Consider the following 19346-nt stretch of genomic DNA (forward strand, 5'->3'; position numbering starts at 1 on the left):
TTTCCAGCCACATGCTATGGTGGGCATGGCCAGCTGTCCAGAGCCCCCGTCCTGAAATTTGACATTAGCTGGAGTCCCTGAGATGCCATTGAGACGCTATATAACTTTGTCATCAGAGACCGATTCAAATGCAGACATACAGGAACCCCAGATACATGAGGGAATGATTAAAAACTGGTGTACAACGTAAACGCATTATTTGTATGGATTTAAATGCAGAATCATAGTTTATTCTTTTTATATATAGTCATTTTTATATTCGAAATATAGCTTAAGTGGGTTGAAAAGATACTATAATCTGTGCATGCACATCATCATATAAGCTGTGCCTGGGGACTATGTACATCTGTGTGTCTAGGATGAACATTGATTTCTTATTTGAACTACAGGGGTAGATACTATATCATGTGTTCATTTAATTATACTCTTCCCAGAACTGACTATGGCTACAATGGCTGAAAATCATCAGCTGTTTCACAAATACCAAGACACAGCGTATTTCAGTGTACAATGCTTTCTTATGCATTTGCTGTGATTTTAATTTGATATTGATGTTCTGAATATAGTGAAAGATGTTAACATATATAAGACATTATTAGAGCAGCAGTTATTTGTCAAGGCAGAGAAGTGCAAGTTTCACCGACAACCTATTTCCTTCCTCGGATTTGTACTCTTGGAACGCGCAGTCCAGATGGACCCAGAAAGGTTCTAGGTGGTTGCTGAATAGCCACAGCCTTGCAACTGAAAGGATCTACAGTGTTTCCTTATTTCTGTGAATTTTTACCAGCATTTTATTCGAGGATACAGCTTGATGGTCCGCCTGCTCACAGCGCTCACCTCCACCAAGACTTATTTTTAGTGGTCAGAAGCGGCTCCGTGAGCATTTTCTGACTTAGAGAGAAGTTTAACCATGGCTCCCATTCTATAGATCCTCAATCTCTCTAGGCAATTGTCTCTAGCATTGCGGTCGGGGTCATTCCCTCCCAGTGGCACTTAGTGGACAATAACTTATACGCCTGCACCTTCTTTTCTCTCGTAAGTTGACACCGGCTGAAAGAAACAACAACATCAGTAATCACGAATTGCTGGTGGTCAAACTAACCTTAGAAAAGTACCAGCAGTGGCTTGAAGGCACCAAAGAGGCTTTCTTGACTCTAACAGATCATAAGAATCTGGAGTATCTGTAGTCTGCAAAACGTACCAGTGCTTGTCAGGCTAGGTGATCATTATTTTTCAACCGATTTAATTTTTGGATTTCTTTCAGGCCAGGCTCCAAAAATCATAATCCCAATGTCCTAGAAGGAAGGTAAGGAGAACCCCGATCCCACTAATCATGTCATTGGGGCAGTTTCCTAGTATAATTGAGGAAGCCATACAGGTGGTATAACACTTCCCCCCCCAAACGGCTGTCCATTCATGGGTCCTCCAGTGGGGACAATCCTCCCTCTTAGCTTGCCGGGTTTCATTGTACCCCAGCCCTGCTTGAGCAGTGCTTCTAATAGCCCTCTATGCTTCAGGACATCTGTGTTTTTGTTGCAGTATGCCCCTACCTGTGCATGGGATACAAATCCCTCTCATGCTCTAAGCAGGCCATTACAACCCTACCTGTTCTCCATTGCTCCTGGTCCCATGTGACTTTAGATTTTGTTATTAGCCTTCCGTCATCCAGGGAATTCACTGGTGTACTCATGGTCGTTGACCACTTCTCAAAAGCTGATCATTTTGTTACAGTTCCCAAATTCCCCTGGGCAAAGGGGATTCGAAGAGGTTTCTGACAGAGGGCCGCAGTTTGTCTCCAGGTTCTGGTGGGAGTTCTGCAGGATGATTTGTGCCACGAGCCTCTTGGAAAGGTTCCACCTGCAACCAATGGTCAGACTAAGACAGCAAACCAGGACCTGAAACAATTGCTGTGTTGCTTAGCTCCCCACTTCCCTTAGGTGGAATACACTCGTAACTCTCTGCCTGTGTTGTCTACATGGTTGTCCCCTTTACAGTGTTGCCTGGACTATCAACCTCCTCTCAGGGTCTTATCAAGGAACTGTGAAATCTTAGCATCACTCCTCTTGACTTAGAGACATAACCCAACATCCTATTGGCCTTTTTAATTGCTTCCCCACGCCGGCAACAGTGGGACATGGAAGCATCAACATACACTCCAAGGTCTTTCTCATAATCAGCTACCTTTATTTCAGTGGAACCCATAAAATATCTGTACTTTATATTTCTGCTGCCTGCATAGATTACCTTAGATTTATCATGTTAAATTTCATTTGCCAGGTATCAGCCAGGTATCAGCCCAGTCGCTATTTAAATCAAGATCCCGTTGTAGCCTCTCTGCTGCTAGTTCAGTATCTGCTACACCACCCACCTTGGTATCGTCGGCAAATTTAACCATTTTACTATATGTATTGGTGTCAATATCATTAATGTAAATTAGGAACAATAGTGGGCCTAATATTGAACCCTGCGGTACCCCACTATGAACGCAGGCTGACTGTGATATTGTGCCTCTAATATCTAATAACTACCTACTGCTTCCTGTCTGTTAACCAGTTTACAATCCAAGATGCTTGGTTGATTGGTTATGCGATTATTATTCACACCTGTTATGCATTATGTCTTGTTACCTTTGTGTGTAAAGTGTCTGACCCTGTTCTGTTATCTACTCAGTCAGTGTGCTATGTTACTGCCTGTTGGAAATTCTGTATGTATCTATGCATTAGAGCCACCATAGGTTTCATGTGTCTCTCCTGAAACCCCATGCTGTCAGTCCCCTGGCCTCTCCTACTGTACACTGCCCCCTCAACTCCCAGGTTGCTCAACAGAGGAGAGGCATACATGGTCTGCCGTTTACTGGATGTTTATCACTGAGGTTGTGGCCAGGGAGGGTAATAGCCTGGCAGAGTGATCCTGGGTATTAGTGAGGTTTATCCAGGACCCCTGTCTTTTCTCTGACATCCATCACAGTCATCCCAGGAGGCTGGATCATCCACTGGGTGGTTGTTGGGGAGGGGGGGGTGCTGTCACATGTCAACTTTATGGGGAGGCTCCCCATCTCTACACCATACCCCCAGGCATCCCGAGTTGGAAGCCTGGCACTATTGGGGAAGTCGCTTCCCCATCTTGAGCCCTCATCTCTTCCCATCTTGAGCCCTTAGGTCAAGATGGCGCATTAAGTTGCAGTGGCCTCTCTAGGTCCAAACTTTGGTGCTAAAGTGTGGTTCTAGTTGACTTTCACACCAAACATATGCTCATATGGTACCGGAACAACTGGTGCACATCTCTGAAATGAGCTAAAACCCTGCTAAAACTAAAACTCCAACAATAAAACAACTTTGAGGATGGACTGCTGGACAAGTCGCCCGATCTCGGCTTGCTACGGAGACCAGGCCATCAGACCACGGCGTCTCCCGATGCTGCTGGCCAGATGAGGGGACATTGCAGGCAATGCGTGAGGAAGCAGAAGCATGGAAAGCAGGCAGGGGTCCATGCTAGGCTAAAAGCCAATGCTGCCTAACCAGCTACTACGTTGGTCCTACACGCCAGTGTTCACTCATTGGATAATAAACTGAACTATATCTGACTCCAGCGGACTTCCCAGTGTGAGTTCAGAGACTGCTCTGTATTTTTTGTAGTTTTTATGGAGACATGGTTCAGTGATGTCGTTCTGGACAACGGAATACAGCTAACCAGCTTGTTAGCCTTCCATTCAGATAGAAATGAAGCTCTGTCCGGTAAGATCTGAGGAGGGGGTTTATATGTCTACATCAACACAAAACGGTGTAGGAATGCCGTGCTGGTCTTTAGCTACTGCTCACCGCTCCTGGAATTTATGATAGTTAGATACTGACCATTTTATGTACCACATGAATGCTCATTACCACGGTATATATCCCACCCAGCACTAATGCCAACAATGTGCTGGCCGGTCTTTACAGAGCCATCAGCGAGCTCTAAAACACACACCCAGATGGACTGTTTATTGTAGCTGGTGATTTCAATCACACAAATGTCAAGTCAGTTATTTCAAAATGTTATCAGTATGTGGGAGGGACTATAGAGAGTACCCTGTGTAGTTGCATCAGGGCTTGGTATGGGAATTGCTTTGCCTCGGACCGCAAGACCCTACAGAGGATAGTGAGGACAGCAGAAAAGCAGACAGTATTGGGGCCTCTCTTCCCTCTATCACAGACATTTACATGTCACGCTGCGGAGGACCCCACACACCCCTACTAAACCTTCTTTTCCCTCCTTCCATCGGGCAAAAGGTACCACAGCACACAAGCCTTCACTGCCAGGATTGGAAATATTTTCTTCCCTCAGGCTGTCAGACTCTTGTTTGATTTAACCATTTGACAATTTCTTAGGGGACAGTGGGTACCCGCTGAAGTTGTGGCTTCTCACGCCGCTTGCAAACTCACAGGATGAACAGGAGCGGCGTTATAATGACGCCCATTCTCAGGCTCGGCCAGTGGTAGAGCGCACCATAGGGCAGCTTAAAGGCTGTTGGCGCTGCCTGGACCAGACCGCTGGGGTGCTGCTATACAGTCCGCAAAAAGTGTGTCGCGTTGTACACGCATGTAGCGTGTTGCATAATCTGGCACAAAATCGTGGCTTGCTGGTATCTGAAGAGCTTAGGCAAGATGAACCTGACCCTGAGCCACCAAATTTTCCGCCAATTGGAACAGCGTTACAACTTCAGTATCACACAGCGTATTATTTAGATGTTTTAATTCATCGGCAGCATCTTACAGCATTCACGATTTCTTTTGGTGACTGCAGCACAGCTTCAGTCAGCACACGGCCGGATGGTCGCCCCCCGGTTTCTGAGGCACAGGAATGTGTGCAGCCAGCGCCCAAAGATGTGCTCGGCACAGCAGCACCATCACCGCCTGTGTGGTCCTCGGCATTGGAGGCACCTCCTGTACTATTGTCTGTAAGAATAAACAAACTGAATAAACAAAAGTAACACCGCATCTGCGCCCTACGCGTTATTCATAAATTTGCAAGTAATTCAAACAAGTATGGTATGAGAAAAACTCACCCGCGATGACATCAGCGTCCCCCTCCCCCGATAAAAGCGTGTCCCCAATCATTGCTCAAAGGGTGCATGTGAGACCGGGAATTCCGCTACCTCCTCCTGTGCTGTTAAGACTCTTACGGTGAGCGGCTCGTTTTTTCACGGCGACTTTAATGTCCGACCACTTCTTTTTAATTTCGGCCACCGTGCGATTTTCGGAACCAACACTTTAAACTGACTCCGCCACGCTGTGCCACTCCGTCAACTTTCATTTATTGCTGATGCCACTTAAACCACCAAATAATATCACTTTTCTTTTCTCGATTTCTGTTAACATGACATCCACTTTGCACTTGCTGAAATGCTTCTTTTTCCCACGTGGTTTATCCATTGTTGTTTAAGAAAAACGTAAAACAAAGCGGTTATTTATACAGATTTACATATGCAAATATAATTATGGGCGGGTCAGGGGGGTGGCTGTGGGCTCGTTCACGTACGTAAAAATTCATGCTCATTGGGATTTATAAAGGGAATGTGCGTAGATCTGTGCTTACGCACAGTTTTGTGCTTCTGGATTTTTTATTGCATACGCACATTCCTAGGTTTGTCCGTACGCCATGTTATAGTGTGAATTCTACGCACGTCGTTATACATGAGGCCCCAGGTCATCAGGTTCCTCATCTTGTCTCTCTATATTGTCTCATCGTTTGGTGATCAAGCTGATGATGTTGTATTGTCTGCAAACGTCATGATCATGTCGAGTGAATAGGCAGACTGTCATGGGTATTGAGCACATAAAGTTCAGGGCTCAGTACGCATCCCTGTGGGACACCAGTGTTCAGAGTAAGTGCTGAACACAAGTATTTCCTACCCTGACATTCAGTTGCAGATCATCCAATTGCAGACTGTAGTGTTTAATTCCAGGCTATGGAGTTTGGACACCAGCGTGCTGGGAATAACTGTATTAAAAGCTGAACTGACGTTGACGAAGAGTATTGGAATGTATGTGTTTAACCCTTCCAGGTGCTCTAAGGCAGTGCAGAGAGACAGGCTGATTGTATCCTTAGTTGATCTATTTGTCCTGTAAGCAACCTGATGCTTGTCCAATGTGGCAGGGATTGAACTTTTAATATAAACATGTTTTATATGAACATGTTTTACAGTTGAAATACAAAAAACATAACAGCATTCTGAAAAAAATTAAATTGCCAATATTACGAGCTAGTCATCAACAAACCGTTAGCAAATACCAACAACATTGTTTATTCCAGTGAAAAAGGCAATGCATTTTTTTTTGCTTAACAGTAAAGTGAGTTGTAGTTCTTTTGGATCCACTTAGATTCAGGCAACCTTGCTGATGCAGTGCAATGGAAAATGGCTTTCTGTGCTGCTGTGGGAGCCGTTCTCTTCCGACTTAACAGCATCCTGGATGAAGTCCAGCCATGTACTATACTGATTAGACTGGGGAATCCGATTAGATAAGAACTGAAACACTCACATGGAGTGGCACTGATTTGTATCCTGTCCTTGAAAATTGTACGCCATTAAATTTATTTGCATTGGAATCATTCCTGTGTTTTACTGGGCCTTTACAACTATGCAACTTTATCGAACCGCAACCAATCAGACTGAGATAAACACATCATACTTTAAAAATACCCAGTGACCACTTAATTGGGTACACATAGCCAATAGCACGTAGAAACCACTTTTGCCTCCAGAAGCTCCAAACACCTGCTTGCCTGCCTGCTCGCCCACAGCCATCGCCTCATTGCCTCCTGCCTGCTCGCCTGCGCCAATCGCCTCATTGGCTCCTGCCTGCTCGCCTGCACCAATCGCCTCATTGGCTCCTGCCTGCTTGCCTGCACCAATCGCCTCATTGGCTCCTGCCTGCTCACCTGCGCCAATCGCCTCATTGGCTCCTGCTTGCTCGCCCACAGCCATCGCCTCATCAGCTCCAGCCTGCTCGCCCACAGCCATCGCCTCATTGGCTCCTGCCAGCTCGCCTGCGCCAATCGCCTCATTGGCTCCTGCCTGCTCGCCCACAACCATCGCCTCATTGGCTCCTGCCTGCTCGCCTGCGCCAATCGCCTCATCAGCTCCTGCCTGCTCGCCCACAGCCATCGCCTCATTGGCTCCTGCCTGCTGGCCCACAGCCATCGCCTCATCAGCTCCTGCCTGCTCGCCTGCGCCAATCGCCTCATTGGCTCCTGCCTACTCACGTATATCCGCCTTGCTGGCCCCCATTGACACACCTGAGGCCAGCGACCCCCGTCACTGCAGTGGGGTCCAGGAAGAACAGAGCCCTCATGTTCCAGTCCTCGCGTCTGGTCCCCTGATTCCCCTCCCTGGCCTTTGGGGGTGGGCACTGTCCAGTCCACTGTGCCTGTGGCCACACCTACGACCTATCAGTCTTACCTCTTGTTCCTGCCCTCCTGTTGTTGATCATTCACAGCTGATGATCCATTTGCAGTATGACCATGCAGTCACGTATCGGAGTTTACCATAAATATGCCCAGGTGAAAACATAAAAACAAAACAAATTGAAGTTATCTCAAATATTAACATTAATACACATTGTTATTTATTAAAGCACAATCAAATATCTAATAATGATCAGATATAGTTGCAAACAAAATCTGAAAAAGAAGGAAATTACCTAAATATAAACAACACTGTAGCTAACCTTAATAAAAAGATGCTGAATGTTAGTTGTATATTTGATATATTAAGAAGTTTTCTGTATTTGTCAACATAAAATATTGTCTATTTCGTTCATACAAAGCCTTTATATAGATAAACCCCAAGGAGATTTTCCACCTTTGAATTTTCCCCCGGCCTGTTTTAGAGGCCCAGCTTTTATTTTCCTGTCAAATACACCCCCAGCCATTACCTGAGACCCAGCTTTGAATCTTGATTTTTATTTGAAGAAATACAACACATTAGCTGGCAAGTCATAACCTTAAATATGGCTGCAGCTTACATAAAATCATATCAAAATGGCTTATAACCTTTCAAGCTCACTTGCCAAAAAGTGCCTTCATTCACAAAGACAAATTTAATGAAGGTTTCACACAAACTCAGTGCATAATGGATTGGATGTACAGAACACGCATAGCTATGGTTACTACACTCAATTGAACATTTCCCCTTCTATCACATCTGTTGTATTTCTAGTGATATTTGGCATAGTTTTCTGGTCAAATAACAAACCTAATAAAAACAAGGCTACACTTCAATAATACAAATGTTGCATATATTATATACCATTTAGTCCTTTTCCAAGTTTTTACTAAGAGTCTCATTTTACGGAATTTCAGAAACTGTCAAATCCAATTGACTGTAACTAGTTGACTATGAACTGGAAAATAAAGGCTTTAGAGAACTTGTTGTTTGTAGTTGCCATTGATTTCCCCAGACATATTCACTGCTTCTGCTCCCAGTGGTAATCGATCACTGTATTCTGAGCCCACCTCAAATTCCTCCTGTTTTGTATCGGAATGCGAGGTAGGAATTGGTTCTGTTATGACATTGCCTTCCCATTCCCCTTCAGCAATATCTGTGACACTATCTTCTTTAGCAAGGTTAGTAATATTAGAGTCTTTATCTGATTCAACAAATGATACTCTATGATTCAAATCAGAAGCTGTATGCTTCATCTGGTTTGGATTCTGCACCTTAATTATCATTTTATATGTTTTACCTTGATATTTTTGCATCAAATGGCAGAAGGTAGCCCCCAGGAGGGGGACAGTGGCAAGACTCAGCAAAAATATGCTAACAACAACAATGATCAGCAAAGAAGGGGTTTTCTTCCTAGTTACAAAGACAACTTGAACCTGACAGTTTTCCTTGTCATATGTTAGACAAAGTGTATAATTAGTTCCAGGTAACAAACCCATAAAATGGTAGGCATTAATGCCATCCTCAATCTTGGACCATTGGACTACCGTTTGTCCTGTGCCATTATTTACACATAAATACAGGAAATCAAAGGATCCTTTTGGAAACAGATTAAACAAATCTTTATTCACAGTTCTATGTTCTTGAGTCTGACTTTGCTGTAGACTGACCTTGGATAGCCGAAGAGGATTCAACTGGATCTTTGCTTCAGTGTCTGATACTTCCAATGAAATAACTCCAAAATCGAATGCATATTGTTTGAGCTCAGGAAGACTCTGATTGAATGCATGGTTGGAGATGTACTGTGTCCCATCATGCACACCACATTTCATGCCAACTAGTGGCTCTCTGGAGTCATGCTTGCTGTTTAGAGTGACGTATGTTGACCTGCTAGGAAGGTTTTTGTATTTGCTTTTACCTGAGTCAATAACACTATTTTCTGATGTTTCAGACCCAGACCAGTGGACCCATGGATGGACCTTTTCTGCTGTTGTATCTGGGACAGATTTGACGTCATGTCTCTGGATACCTGCAACGACAACTTCAATTGTGCTCTCCGCTTGGCCCATGTCATTAATGGCCAGACAACTGTAGTTTCCCTCATCCTTCGTGCTTATATAAGGAACAATGAGGGTACCATTCTGCAGCATGACAAAACGCCTGCCAGCTGTTTCCTCATCCATGGGTAAATCGTTTTTCTCATCAACTGTACTTGGGATATTGAACTCAAAGTATTGGTTTCCGACACATATCTTCCACATTACCTCTGGTGTAGGATGTCCTTTGGCGTCACAGTTTAGGATAAACATGAATCCCTCATAAAGTTTATAGGTATCAGGCTGGGATGACACATGCACAGTAGGAGCTAAGCAATTCAATATGGGCATTCTAACCACCAGTCCACCTTCCAGTTCTGCTGGGGCTTCACAAGTAATGTAATTCTGCTCTGGAATAAACATCTCTACCCCTAACAGCCAATCCCTCAACCACTCAAGTGTGCAGGAGCAGATGAATGGGTTGTTATGGATTTGAAGGTGAGACATTAGTATCAATGGGCTGAATGTCCCTTCAACAAGTGTTGTAAACTTATTATTGTTAATACGGAGAGACCTCAAATCCTTAAGGGCAGAAAAGGCATCCTTTGGCAAACTAACCATCTCATTATTGTCCATTTTCAAAAAATGCAGAGCAGTTAGATTTTTCAGATCCATCCATGGAAAATTCACCAGTTTGTTGTAGCTGAGATCCAGGTTGCGCATATGGACCAGTGGGGCCAAAGTCCCCGCCTCTATGGTAGCAATCGTATTGTGAGCCAACCATAAAGATACTACATGGGTGACCATTGCAAATGACTGTGACTTTAGGGCAGTAATTTTGTTTGCAGACAGATTGAGTGTCGTTATGTTAGATGGCAGCTCCGCAGGCACCATGAGCAGGTCTTTATTAGCACAATTAACCAAATGATGGTTTAATGTCTCCTGACACACACATGGTCTGGGGCAGCTGTGTGCAGTGCCAAGCAGAGCCGTCACCAGTGTAACCCAGTAGAGGTGCACCACTGCCATTTTATGCACCTGCAACAAATAGATTGCATGTTTAGTTAAAACCAATTTTCTCAGTCAGTCTTATTAAAATATGCATTTGTTTACCAACCATTAATGTGTAACAAGTTTACTACAAATGAAATATTTTGCAACACATACAGTTAAAAATCCAAGGCAAAATAAAGCATAAATATTATACTTTATCATACAAAATAAGTATTGGCAAGTTAAATAAGTTAGTAGATTCTTACAAGATATGGAGGGAAATCATCTCTTAAAACATGTATTTAATGTGCTTCGAATTATCATAAATCGGTCAAAGATCTGACAGCATATAATTTATGAAATCTGTACAGAAGCAAATTATCAGTTGAACCACCAGAAATTAATAGCACAAAACAACACAGTAAAGAATGTTTATGATGTTAGATGATCCATGTACAGTAAACACAGATGATTAAATTGGATATTATTTCAAACTACAATTATTTCTCCTCAGACTTAAATAGTTTATATAGCATATGTTTTCAGTATTATCGCCAACCACACCCACAAACAAGATTTGCAACAAGGTAAAAATTAGTGATTAAACAAATCTAGATTCTTTATCATATCCAAAATGTATATATTTAATTTTTTTCTTTAGTTGTATTCAGCAGTTTCATGAAATGGGCTCAGGGAATAAGTTCGATATCTTCCCGAAACTGACACATTAGACGGGAAATCGTCGTTGATTTATGGGAAATGTGGTCACCATCAGAACATAATAATGTAGCATTCAAAAAAAACGAATTATATATACGACAATGTATAAATCTTAGAAAGCGGGCTTACCTTTCTGATGTTTTTTTTTTCCAGTGTATACAAGTTTTACTTTTCGGGTTTCGTTCTTTTATGATTTGTATAGCAATTATCGGTCGGGTGAATAAGTATTTAAGTATTGTTTAATTCGTTAACGTGTTTTTGCCAGGTGTGCCGCGTATTGTTTATAGGTGACGGAACAATCATTTTCTATTTATATTGGAAATCCAAATGATGCTTGCTGGTAGTCGAGTTTGGAGGATGTCCATTGCTGGATACAGCTTCTCCTCATCAGAGAGGAACAGAAACTGCTAGCCGCGCCCCGCGCCCACCAGTCCAAATGGAAACACACACACACACACACACACACACAAACAGAGAGAGGCAGAAATCATCTACAATAACAAATTTAAGTGCACTGAAAAAATATAGTCTATAAAATTAAATGAAACGCAAGAAAAAAAGGTATGGATGGGAAACTATTGAATAGTTTTTTTGAACTGAATGTTTTTTTGTTTTTTTTTAAAGTAAATTGTAATTTACATCATCAAATTTATATCATAAAATCTTTGGAAACCTTCCTGAATTATTTAATTACTCTATTTAATAGAGAGACTAAAACATTAAGCATTTATGCATAGAAAATAAAATAAAAATTATAGATTACGCGTCATGCCCTGCTCGTGCCGATCCTCCTGTGTGCCACGCCCCCTTCGCTACCTCGTATGGAATCCCGATGCCTTCAGCTGTTTCCAGCCTTGTTAATAGTTGTTGTGTATTTAAGTCCGCGTTAGAGTATGTTTCCCCAGTCCGGTCATTGGTGTTGTGTAGTTGTCTCCTGATCGGGTCCTTCCTTCGATTAAACCCCGTATTTTCCCGACACATCGAGTCCTGCCTCTGTTTCCTCGGTCCGTGCCCTTGTACACCGTGACACGCGCAATGTTTACATACCTACAAAATGCACAGGTAGACTGCTAGGTTTACATAAAAAAGTGTAAAATGCTATGTCATCAATATTTAGTGTCTAACGTTACTGTTAGGGTGATATCAGACGTCATCTTAAGGCAATTTACTCTTTCTGACAATTCCGACAATGAATACTGTTTATATTTATAATTAGCTTCTTAAATATGAAATAATTAAAGAGCTCTGACTTCATAAAAACAAACATGATTGCAGAATGTGACGTCACTATAAAAAAAACATGTCACCCGTTCCCATTCTAGGTCTTTCGGTCTGTTTTTGAACGGCTACTGGTAAAGTTGCTAAACAATACGCATTATTTTTCTATAACGTTCAGCAAAACATGTACCTCATTCTCAGTTTTCCCCCTACATGTTTTTTGCTTTTTATTTAATTATTTAAACTTTATTTTTTTTAACAGAAAAATATAGTGACAAACTCACAATGCAGGGCGGCATTCTGCAATTCAAGTCTCCGCTATGGTTCCAGAGGTGGAGCCAGTGTATGTGGTTTTTTTTTGTAATGGTGAATGAGATTAAAATAGGCGTGATTTTCTTAAGTGTTATTGTGGATGAGAAAAATATCAGCTGTACTTGTGCAATACAATTGCAGTGACTACAGAAATAAGCATGTTTTTAGCTTCTTACTGTAAATGGATACCTATAGTATGCTGGCCAAAAGCATGTGCAAAATTTTGCATATTTATAATGTGTACTACAACCCCAAATCAGAAAAAGTTGGGACAGTGTGGAAAATGTGAATAAAAAAATAAAGCAGTAATTTACAAATTTCCCTTAACTTTTATTTCATTGCAGACAGTATGAACACAAGATAATTCATGTTTTTTTTTGTCAACATCATTTGATTTGTAAATAAATATCCATTCTTGCCATTCAGGCTTGCAACACATTCCAAAAAAAGTTGGGACAGTACAGCATTTACCACTTTGTACAGTTCCTCTGTCTTTTAACAACACTTAAAAGACGTTTAGGCATTGAAGAAATCAAGTGACTAAGTGTTGCAGGTGTTAGTTTGTCCCATTCTTCCTGCAAACAATGTTTTACGTGCGCAACAGTACGGGGTCTTCGTTGACGCATTTTTCGTTTCAAAATGCGGCAAACATTCTCTATAGGAGACACATCAGGGCTGCAGGCAGGCCAGTCAAGCATCCGCACCCTCTTCTTATGCAGCCATGCCTTTGTTATGCACGCAGTATGTGGTTTGGCATTGTCTTGCTGAAATAAGCATGGGCGTCCCTGGAAAAGACGTCGTCTTGAAGGCAGCATTTGTTCCTCCAAAACTGAGATATACTTCTCAGCATTGACGGTGCCATCGCAGAAGTGCAAGTTACCTTTGCCGAAGGCACTGACACAACCCCATACCATGACAGACCCTGGCTTTTGGACTTGTATCTGGTAACAGTCTGGATGGTCCTTTTCCTCTTTGGTCCGCAGCACATGGCGTCCATTTCTTCCAAAAAAGATGTGAAAAACCGATTCGTCTGACCACAATACACGTTTCCACTGCACAATGAACCATCCCAGATGCCTCCGAGCCCAGAGAAGCCGACGGCGCTTCTGGACACTATTTATGTAGGGCTTCCTTTTGGCACAGTACAGTTTTAGCTGGCATTTCCTAATGTAACTACGTACTGTAGTGCTTGAGAGTGACTTCCTGAAGTAGTCCTGAGCCCACGCAGTTATATCATTTATTGATGAATGACGGTTTTTAATGCAGTGCCGTCTGAGGGCTCGGAGATCACGGCCATTCACTTTAGGCTTGCGCCCTTGGCCTTTGCGCACGGTAATTTCTCCAGATTCCCTGATTCTTTTCACTATGTTATGCACTGTAGAGGGAGGAATGCCCAAATCTCTTCCTATCTTTCTTTGAGAAACGTTTTTCTTCATCATTTCAAAGATTTTTGCCCGCACTTGGTGGCAAACTGGCGATCCTCTGCCCATCTTTGCTCCTAAAGGAGTAGGCCTTTCCGCGATGCTGCTTTTGTACCGAATCATGATTGCGATCACCTATTAACATCACCAGTTTCAAATCACATCATTTAGTTATTATACCTCATTACTACCCCTGAATTGTCACCCATCCCAACTTTTTTTGGAATGTGTTGCAAGCCTGACTGGCAAGAATGGATATTTATTTACAAATCAAATGATGTTGACAAAAAAACATGAATTATCTTGTGTTCATACTGTCTGCAATTAAATAAAAGTTAAGGGAAATTTGTAAATTACTGCTTTATTTTTGTATTCACATTTTCCACACTGTCCCAGTTTTTTCTGAATTGGGGTTGTAAATGTCTGTTGTAACCCACAGGTCTTAAAACTGTCACTAGCTGGGGGGCTAGTGAGCCTAATTGAAGGTGAGTCTAATTGAAAGGGAAACTACTTAAGGAGGTAATTGTTCCACATTGTTTTACGATGATGAGAGGGGGATATAGGGCTTTCAAAGGAACAAACAGGCACACTTCGGTTCGCTTCTAAAAATGCTTTATTACAAGCAATACAAAATAACCTTGCATTAAAATCAATACCAAAATATTGGATCAAAGGCAATGCAAAATAATTATATATCACAAGTGATATCCAATAGTATTATAAATCATAAACAATAATCAAACTGCCAATACAACTGATTATATGTATATATAAAAGTGACAATAAAACATGCATACATAGAAAGTACCAATTAATATTATTGTTATTGTGATTCTCAGACAATGATAATTAATCCCAATAATGATTGAATCGGTACACTGCAAACACTGCAAACACTGCAGACACTGCAAAGCTATTCACACTCGGACGTGCCATCATCACCTATCCTCACTCTAAGACTGGGGAGCCCGTTTCAGTCCTGGTACTGTAGGAGATCAACACGTGAGTCCCGAGAAAGTGCCGGGCGATGCACGCTCTGTCCCACGGGTGAGCTCCAACCAATACTAAGATCTCCCCCTTCCTTTATACTAATTTTTGGGCTTTACGTGCGGGCAGGGGACGAGCTGGCCAGGCTCACCCCTCCCCTCACACAAGGCGTTCTCAAATTTCCAATCTTGTCCAGTTAATGCGGCTTGCGGTTAAAATTTAAAATACAAAGACAAGTTCCCATGATCAACACGTTCCCCTTTTTCTCTAGATAAGATCACAATAATAAGCGGCCCACACACTAATCGATAATGTATAAAACACATGTTGGACCACCCTTTCTTCCCAGGAACACCCCTCAGAAAAACAAAGTAAGAATCCTTGAACAGGGTTAGCATCTCGTAAATCAGAAATAAGACAAGTGTCCTTGAACAGAATAAGTATTCCAGGACAAAAATTCTTGGGACAAGATAAGCATTCTGACTCTTCTCATGAGAAACAAGTTATACAGTTCAAGCTTGACACAATAATATTAATCATGGACGATATGGACGTTGTATCTGAATTTCAGGATGATTAGTCCACACACGGTCAGAATCAATCCACACCTCAATCACCTCATATAAATGTCTGCTAGGTGGAGTTGGAGGTACTCCACCAAGAGATGAGATGGAAAAGCCTAACTTCACTCTTTTCTAGGATAATCATTCTCATGGCACACCAATTTACTGTGTTGGATATATACACAGGTGTGGTATCTTTGGAATAAATGATTGGCCACGATCTGGAAATACCTTTAACAATGTTTACTGATGAAATCCATATACACGTGCATTGATAATGTAGGAGTGCCATCTAGTGGACAACATATTTATTACACTTAACTGGACTTTTCTCCTTCGTTTTTTGTCTTTTTACATTTCAGATCGCAGCAGTGACAGGGATGGTGTCCTTTTTTATATAAAAAACAAACAAACTTGTTTTTATAGGTAATTACTTTTAAAAAAGATGTAAACAGATAAATGTGGCACACATAAAAGGTGTTTGGTTTACAATCAGTCTCTCAAAGTTTTTCATCTTGTCTCTTGTTTGTTTTTAATGTACAGATTCCCTACTATTTGTTGCTGAGGCTGCTTCTCCTACATACACAAAACAGATTCCCTACTGTTTGTTGCTGAGGCTGCATCTCCTATATACACATGATGGATTCCTTACTGTTTATTGCTGAGGCCACATATCCTACATACACATAACGGATTGCATACTGTTTGTTGCTGAGGCAACATCTGCAACATACAGATTACAGATTGCCTACATTTTTAGTTTCTTGTTCATTGGTGATGAGAAAATGAGAATTGATAAAGAGACAAAACGAGATCCTTAGGGATTACAGATTCCCTAAGCTAAATTTTGTAATCTTCAGGCAGAAATCCTAAGTGTCACTGCGGAATACCTCATTAGGCTAACCCTAGGCCAGATTCTAACCCTAGGCCAGATTCCATGAGTGTCATTACAGAATACCTCATTAGGCTAATCCTAGGCCAGATTCCATAAGTGGCATTACGGAGTACCTCATTAGGCTAACCGTAGGCCAGATTCCATAAGCCAAATTTTGGATTCCTCAGGCGGAAATACTAAGTGTCATTACGGAATACCTCATTAGGCTAACCGTAGGTTAGATTCCATAAGTCAAATTCTGGATTCCTTAGGAGGGAATACTAAGTGTCATTACGGAATACTTCATTAGGCTAACTGTAGGCCAGATTCCATAAGCCAAATTTTGGATTCATCAGGCGGAAATACTAAACCAGATTTCATAAGTCAAATGACAAATTCCTGTTTGGGAAATATCCTTAGTCATATTACAGATTCCCGAAGGTCCATTCAAATGTTATTACTAGAGTAAATGGGTGAGTGACAAAGTGTCAAAATGAGACCCTGAGGGATTATGTATTCCCTCAGTCATATTACAGATTTCCTCAGGAGGCTAACCCTAACCCTAACCCCTAACCCTAACCCTAACTGTGGCCCTGGGACGCTGGGGCGCAGGATCTGGGGTTCTCCCTTTCGCTCAAACTTAACCCTAAGGCTAATTTCTACATAGGGCCCTAACCCTAACCCTAACCCTAACCCTAACTGTGGCCCTGGGACGCTGGGGCGCAGGATCTGGGGTTCTCCCTTTCACTCAAACTTAACCCTAAGGCTAATTTCTACATAAGGCCCTAACCCTAAAACCCCCTGATTCTAATTCTAGGGCCCTAAACCTAATAACCCCCTGAATCTAACCCTAAGGGTAATTTAACCCTGGGGGGCAATTAATTTAAACTAAATTATGAAGGGTTAAAATGACCTCCCTAACATAAAATTGTGGAGGGTTAAAATAACCACGACATATAAATTTATAGAAGATTAAAATAACCCCAAGTATAAAATTATGGATGATTAGAATAACCCCACAGATATAAAATTGTAGAGGGTTAAAATAACCCCCACATAAAAAATTGTGTTGGGTTAAAATAGCCCCCATATATATAACTATTCCCCAGTGTGTTACCCTCATTTCCCTCAAGCCTCAGCAGAGGAAGGACATGAGACACAGTGGTGGTGAAATCAACTTTATTTATTATATATTCGATCCAGATGGGGACGGATTGACCCTGTGGGGCTCTTGGGCACTGAGAGGTGCCTCCAGGGGACACTGGGAGTTGCGTTGATACCACAGAGGGGTGCCATAGCCAAAATAGGGCAGATAGCCAGATCTGTTGGGGGTGCCTTTTATTTTTAAAGCCAGCTTTGGTTTGCGGGAGCCACGCTTGAAGCCACAGTCCAGAAAGTCAGATCTTAGGGGGAGCCAGTTCATCTAAAAGGGGAAAATATAAAGCATGTTTTTATGATTGTTGAACCTGATCTGAGGTCAACGTAAGGGCAAATAATGTCAGTGTTGTCGCTGCTCCTTCTGTTCCTCCAGGTTAGTTGCCTAGCGTTTGGTACTCTCCTGGGTCTCCACGTCTTTAAATTTAAAAATAGACAAGCCCCAACCAGAGGGATGACAGTTGGTACGTAAGTCGGTGGATGCAAGGATAGATCCAGATTGGGCCGTGCACAACTGTGTTCCCAGGCGTGTAAGACCCCCCTTAACCCCCTCTTCTGCTAACCCTAAGACCCCCCCTTAACACCCTCTGCTGCTAACCCTAAGACCCCCTTTAACCCTCTAGGGTCTAGGGGTAGGAAACACACTTTCACTGACTGGGGCATGATCACTCATTTCTTCAAATATCAACTTAATTCATGGCAAATAAATTATTTGTTATATATTTGTTTTGCCATTACACTCATCTTTATTTTAATGTATATTGTAAATATGTCAGATTTTTGTTAAGTTTGTAATTTGACATCAAAGTGTAGACATTGCAAAGTGCAGTTTGGAACAGTTGCAGAAAAATAATAAAAGTAAACAGTAAGCAATGCTGGCAGTTTGTTTTGATCCCAGATATCTGGGCCGGTATGCATAAAACTTCCTAAGAATGGTCCTAATAGTCGTACACATGGACTTAAAATTAAAAAAAAAAACCTTAGCAAAAAGTAGGACCTAAGAGAATTGTATAAAGCTGCTAAAAGTAACTTTCAGCAAAGTCTAAGCCTAATTCCTAAGTGCTGACGGAGCCAGCATTTAAGTGTCGTGAAATGAGGACTACGCCCGAGGTCCCAGCTCCGCCCGCACCTCCTGCTCCGCCCATGCCCAAGGTTCCGGCTCCGCCCCCGCCTAAGGTCCCAATTCCCACACCACCTGATCTCAAGACCCCAGTTCTTGTCCCCGAGGAGGTCCCGGATTGCGTGACCTTCGCTCCTCCTCCCTTGATGGAGGATGAGGAGGAGCTCGAATGGGACCCCTCGGGGATTTCCCTAGCGGCCCCTAGTGACTTCTCCAGGGAACTGACCCCTCTGTCTTCGCCCCAGCTCGGTGGATCCCGACCAGGTCCACACCTATTGGTGTCCCAAAAAGCTCGTCCTGTTCCCAGTCTCCCGTTAATGGTTTTGCTTTTATGTTCCAGGTCCCGTGTCTCCTGGTCCCGTCTCATCCATCACCTCCCCTGGATCTGTCATTGACGTATGTATTGTGTCATTGCCCGTCTGCCCCGAATAAACCCCATCCTTTGGATCTTCGTTTATCGGATTTGTTATTCTCCCTGTCCTATCTGCTCACTGAACACCGATCTTCACAGGGAGGTATCCTAA

At 42.4% G+C, this 19346-nt stretch overlaps 1 protein-coding gene across 2 annotated transcripts; it reads right to left on the bottom strand.

The window, feature by feature from the left end:
* Positions 1-7241: 7241 nt before the first annotated feature.
* Positions 7242-11589, bottom strand: LOC111846696 (immunoglobulin superfamily containing leucine-rich repeat protein 2-like). Of its 2 annotated transcripts, XM_023817138.2 has the most exons (3): positions 11302-11589; positions 9094-10497; positions 7242-7475 (listed from the first exon to the last, which is right to left on the bottom strand). In XM_023817138.2, exons 2-3 carry the CDS (start codon positions 10486-10488, stop codon positions 7470-7472), a joined length of 1401 nt encoding a protein of 466 aa, XP_023672906.2. In that variant the 5' UTR covers positions 10489-10497; positions 11302-11589; the 3' UTR covers positions 7242-7469. The 2 variants fall into 2 exon arrangements, with proteins under 2 accessions (XP_023672906.2, XP_023672905.2); XM_023817137.2 differs by lacking the exon at positions 7242-7475 and having other exon boundaries at positions 7926-10497.
* Between the last annotated feature and the right edge of the window lie 7757 nt (positions 11590-19346).

This window comes from Paramormyrops kingsleyae, chromosome 13, assembly GCF_048594095.1.
Source record: "Paramormyrops kingsleyae isolate MSU_618 chromosome 13, PKINGS_0.4, whole genome shotgun sequence".
In the NCBI taxonomy this organism is placed as follows: Eukaryota; Metazoa; Chordata; class Actinopteri; order Osteoglossiformes; family Mormyridae; genus Paramormyrops; species Paramormyrops kingsleyae.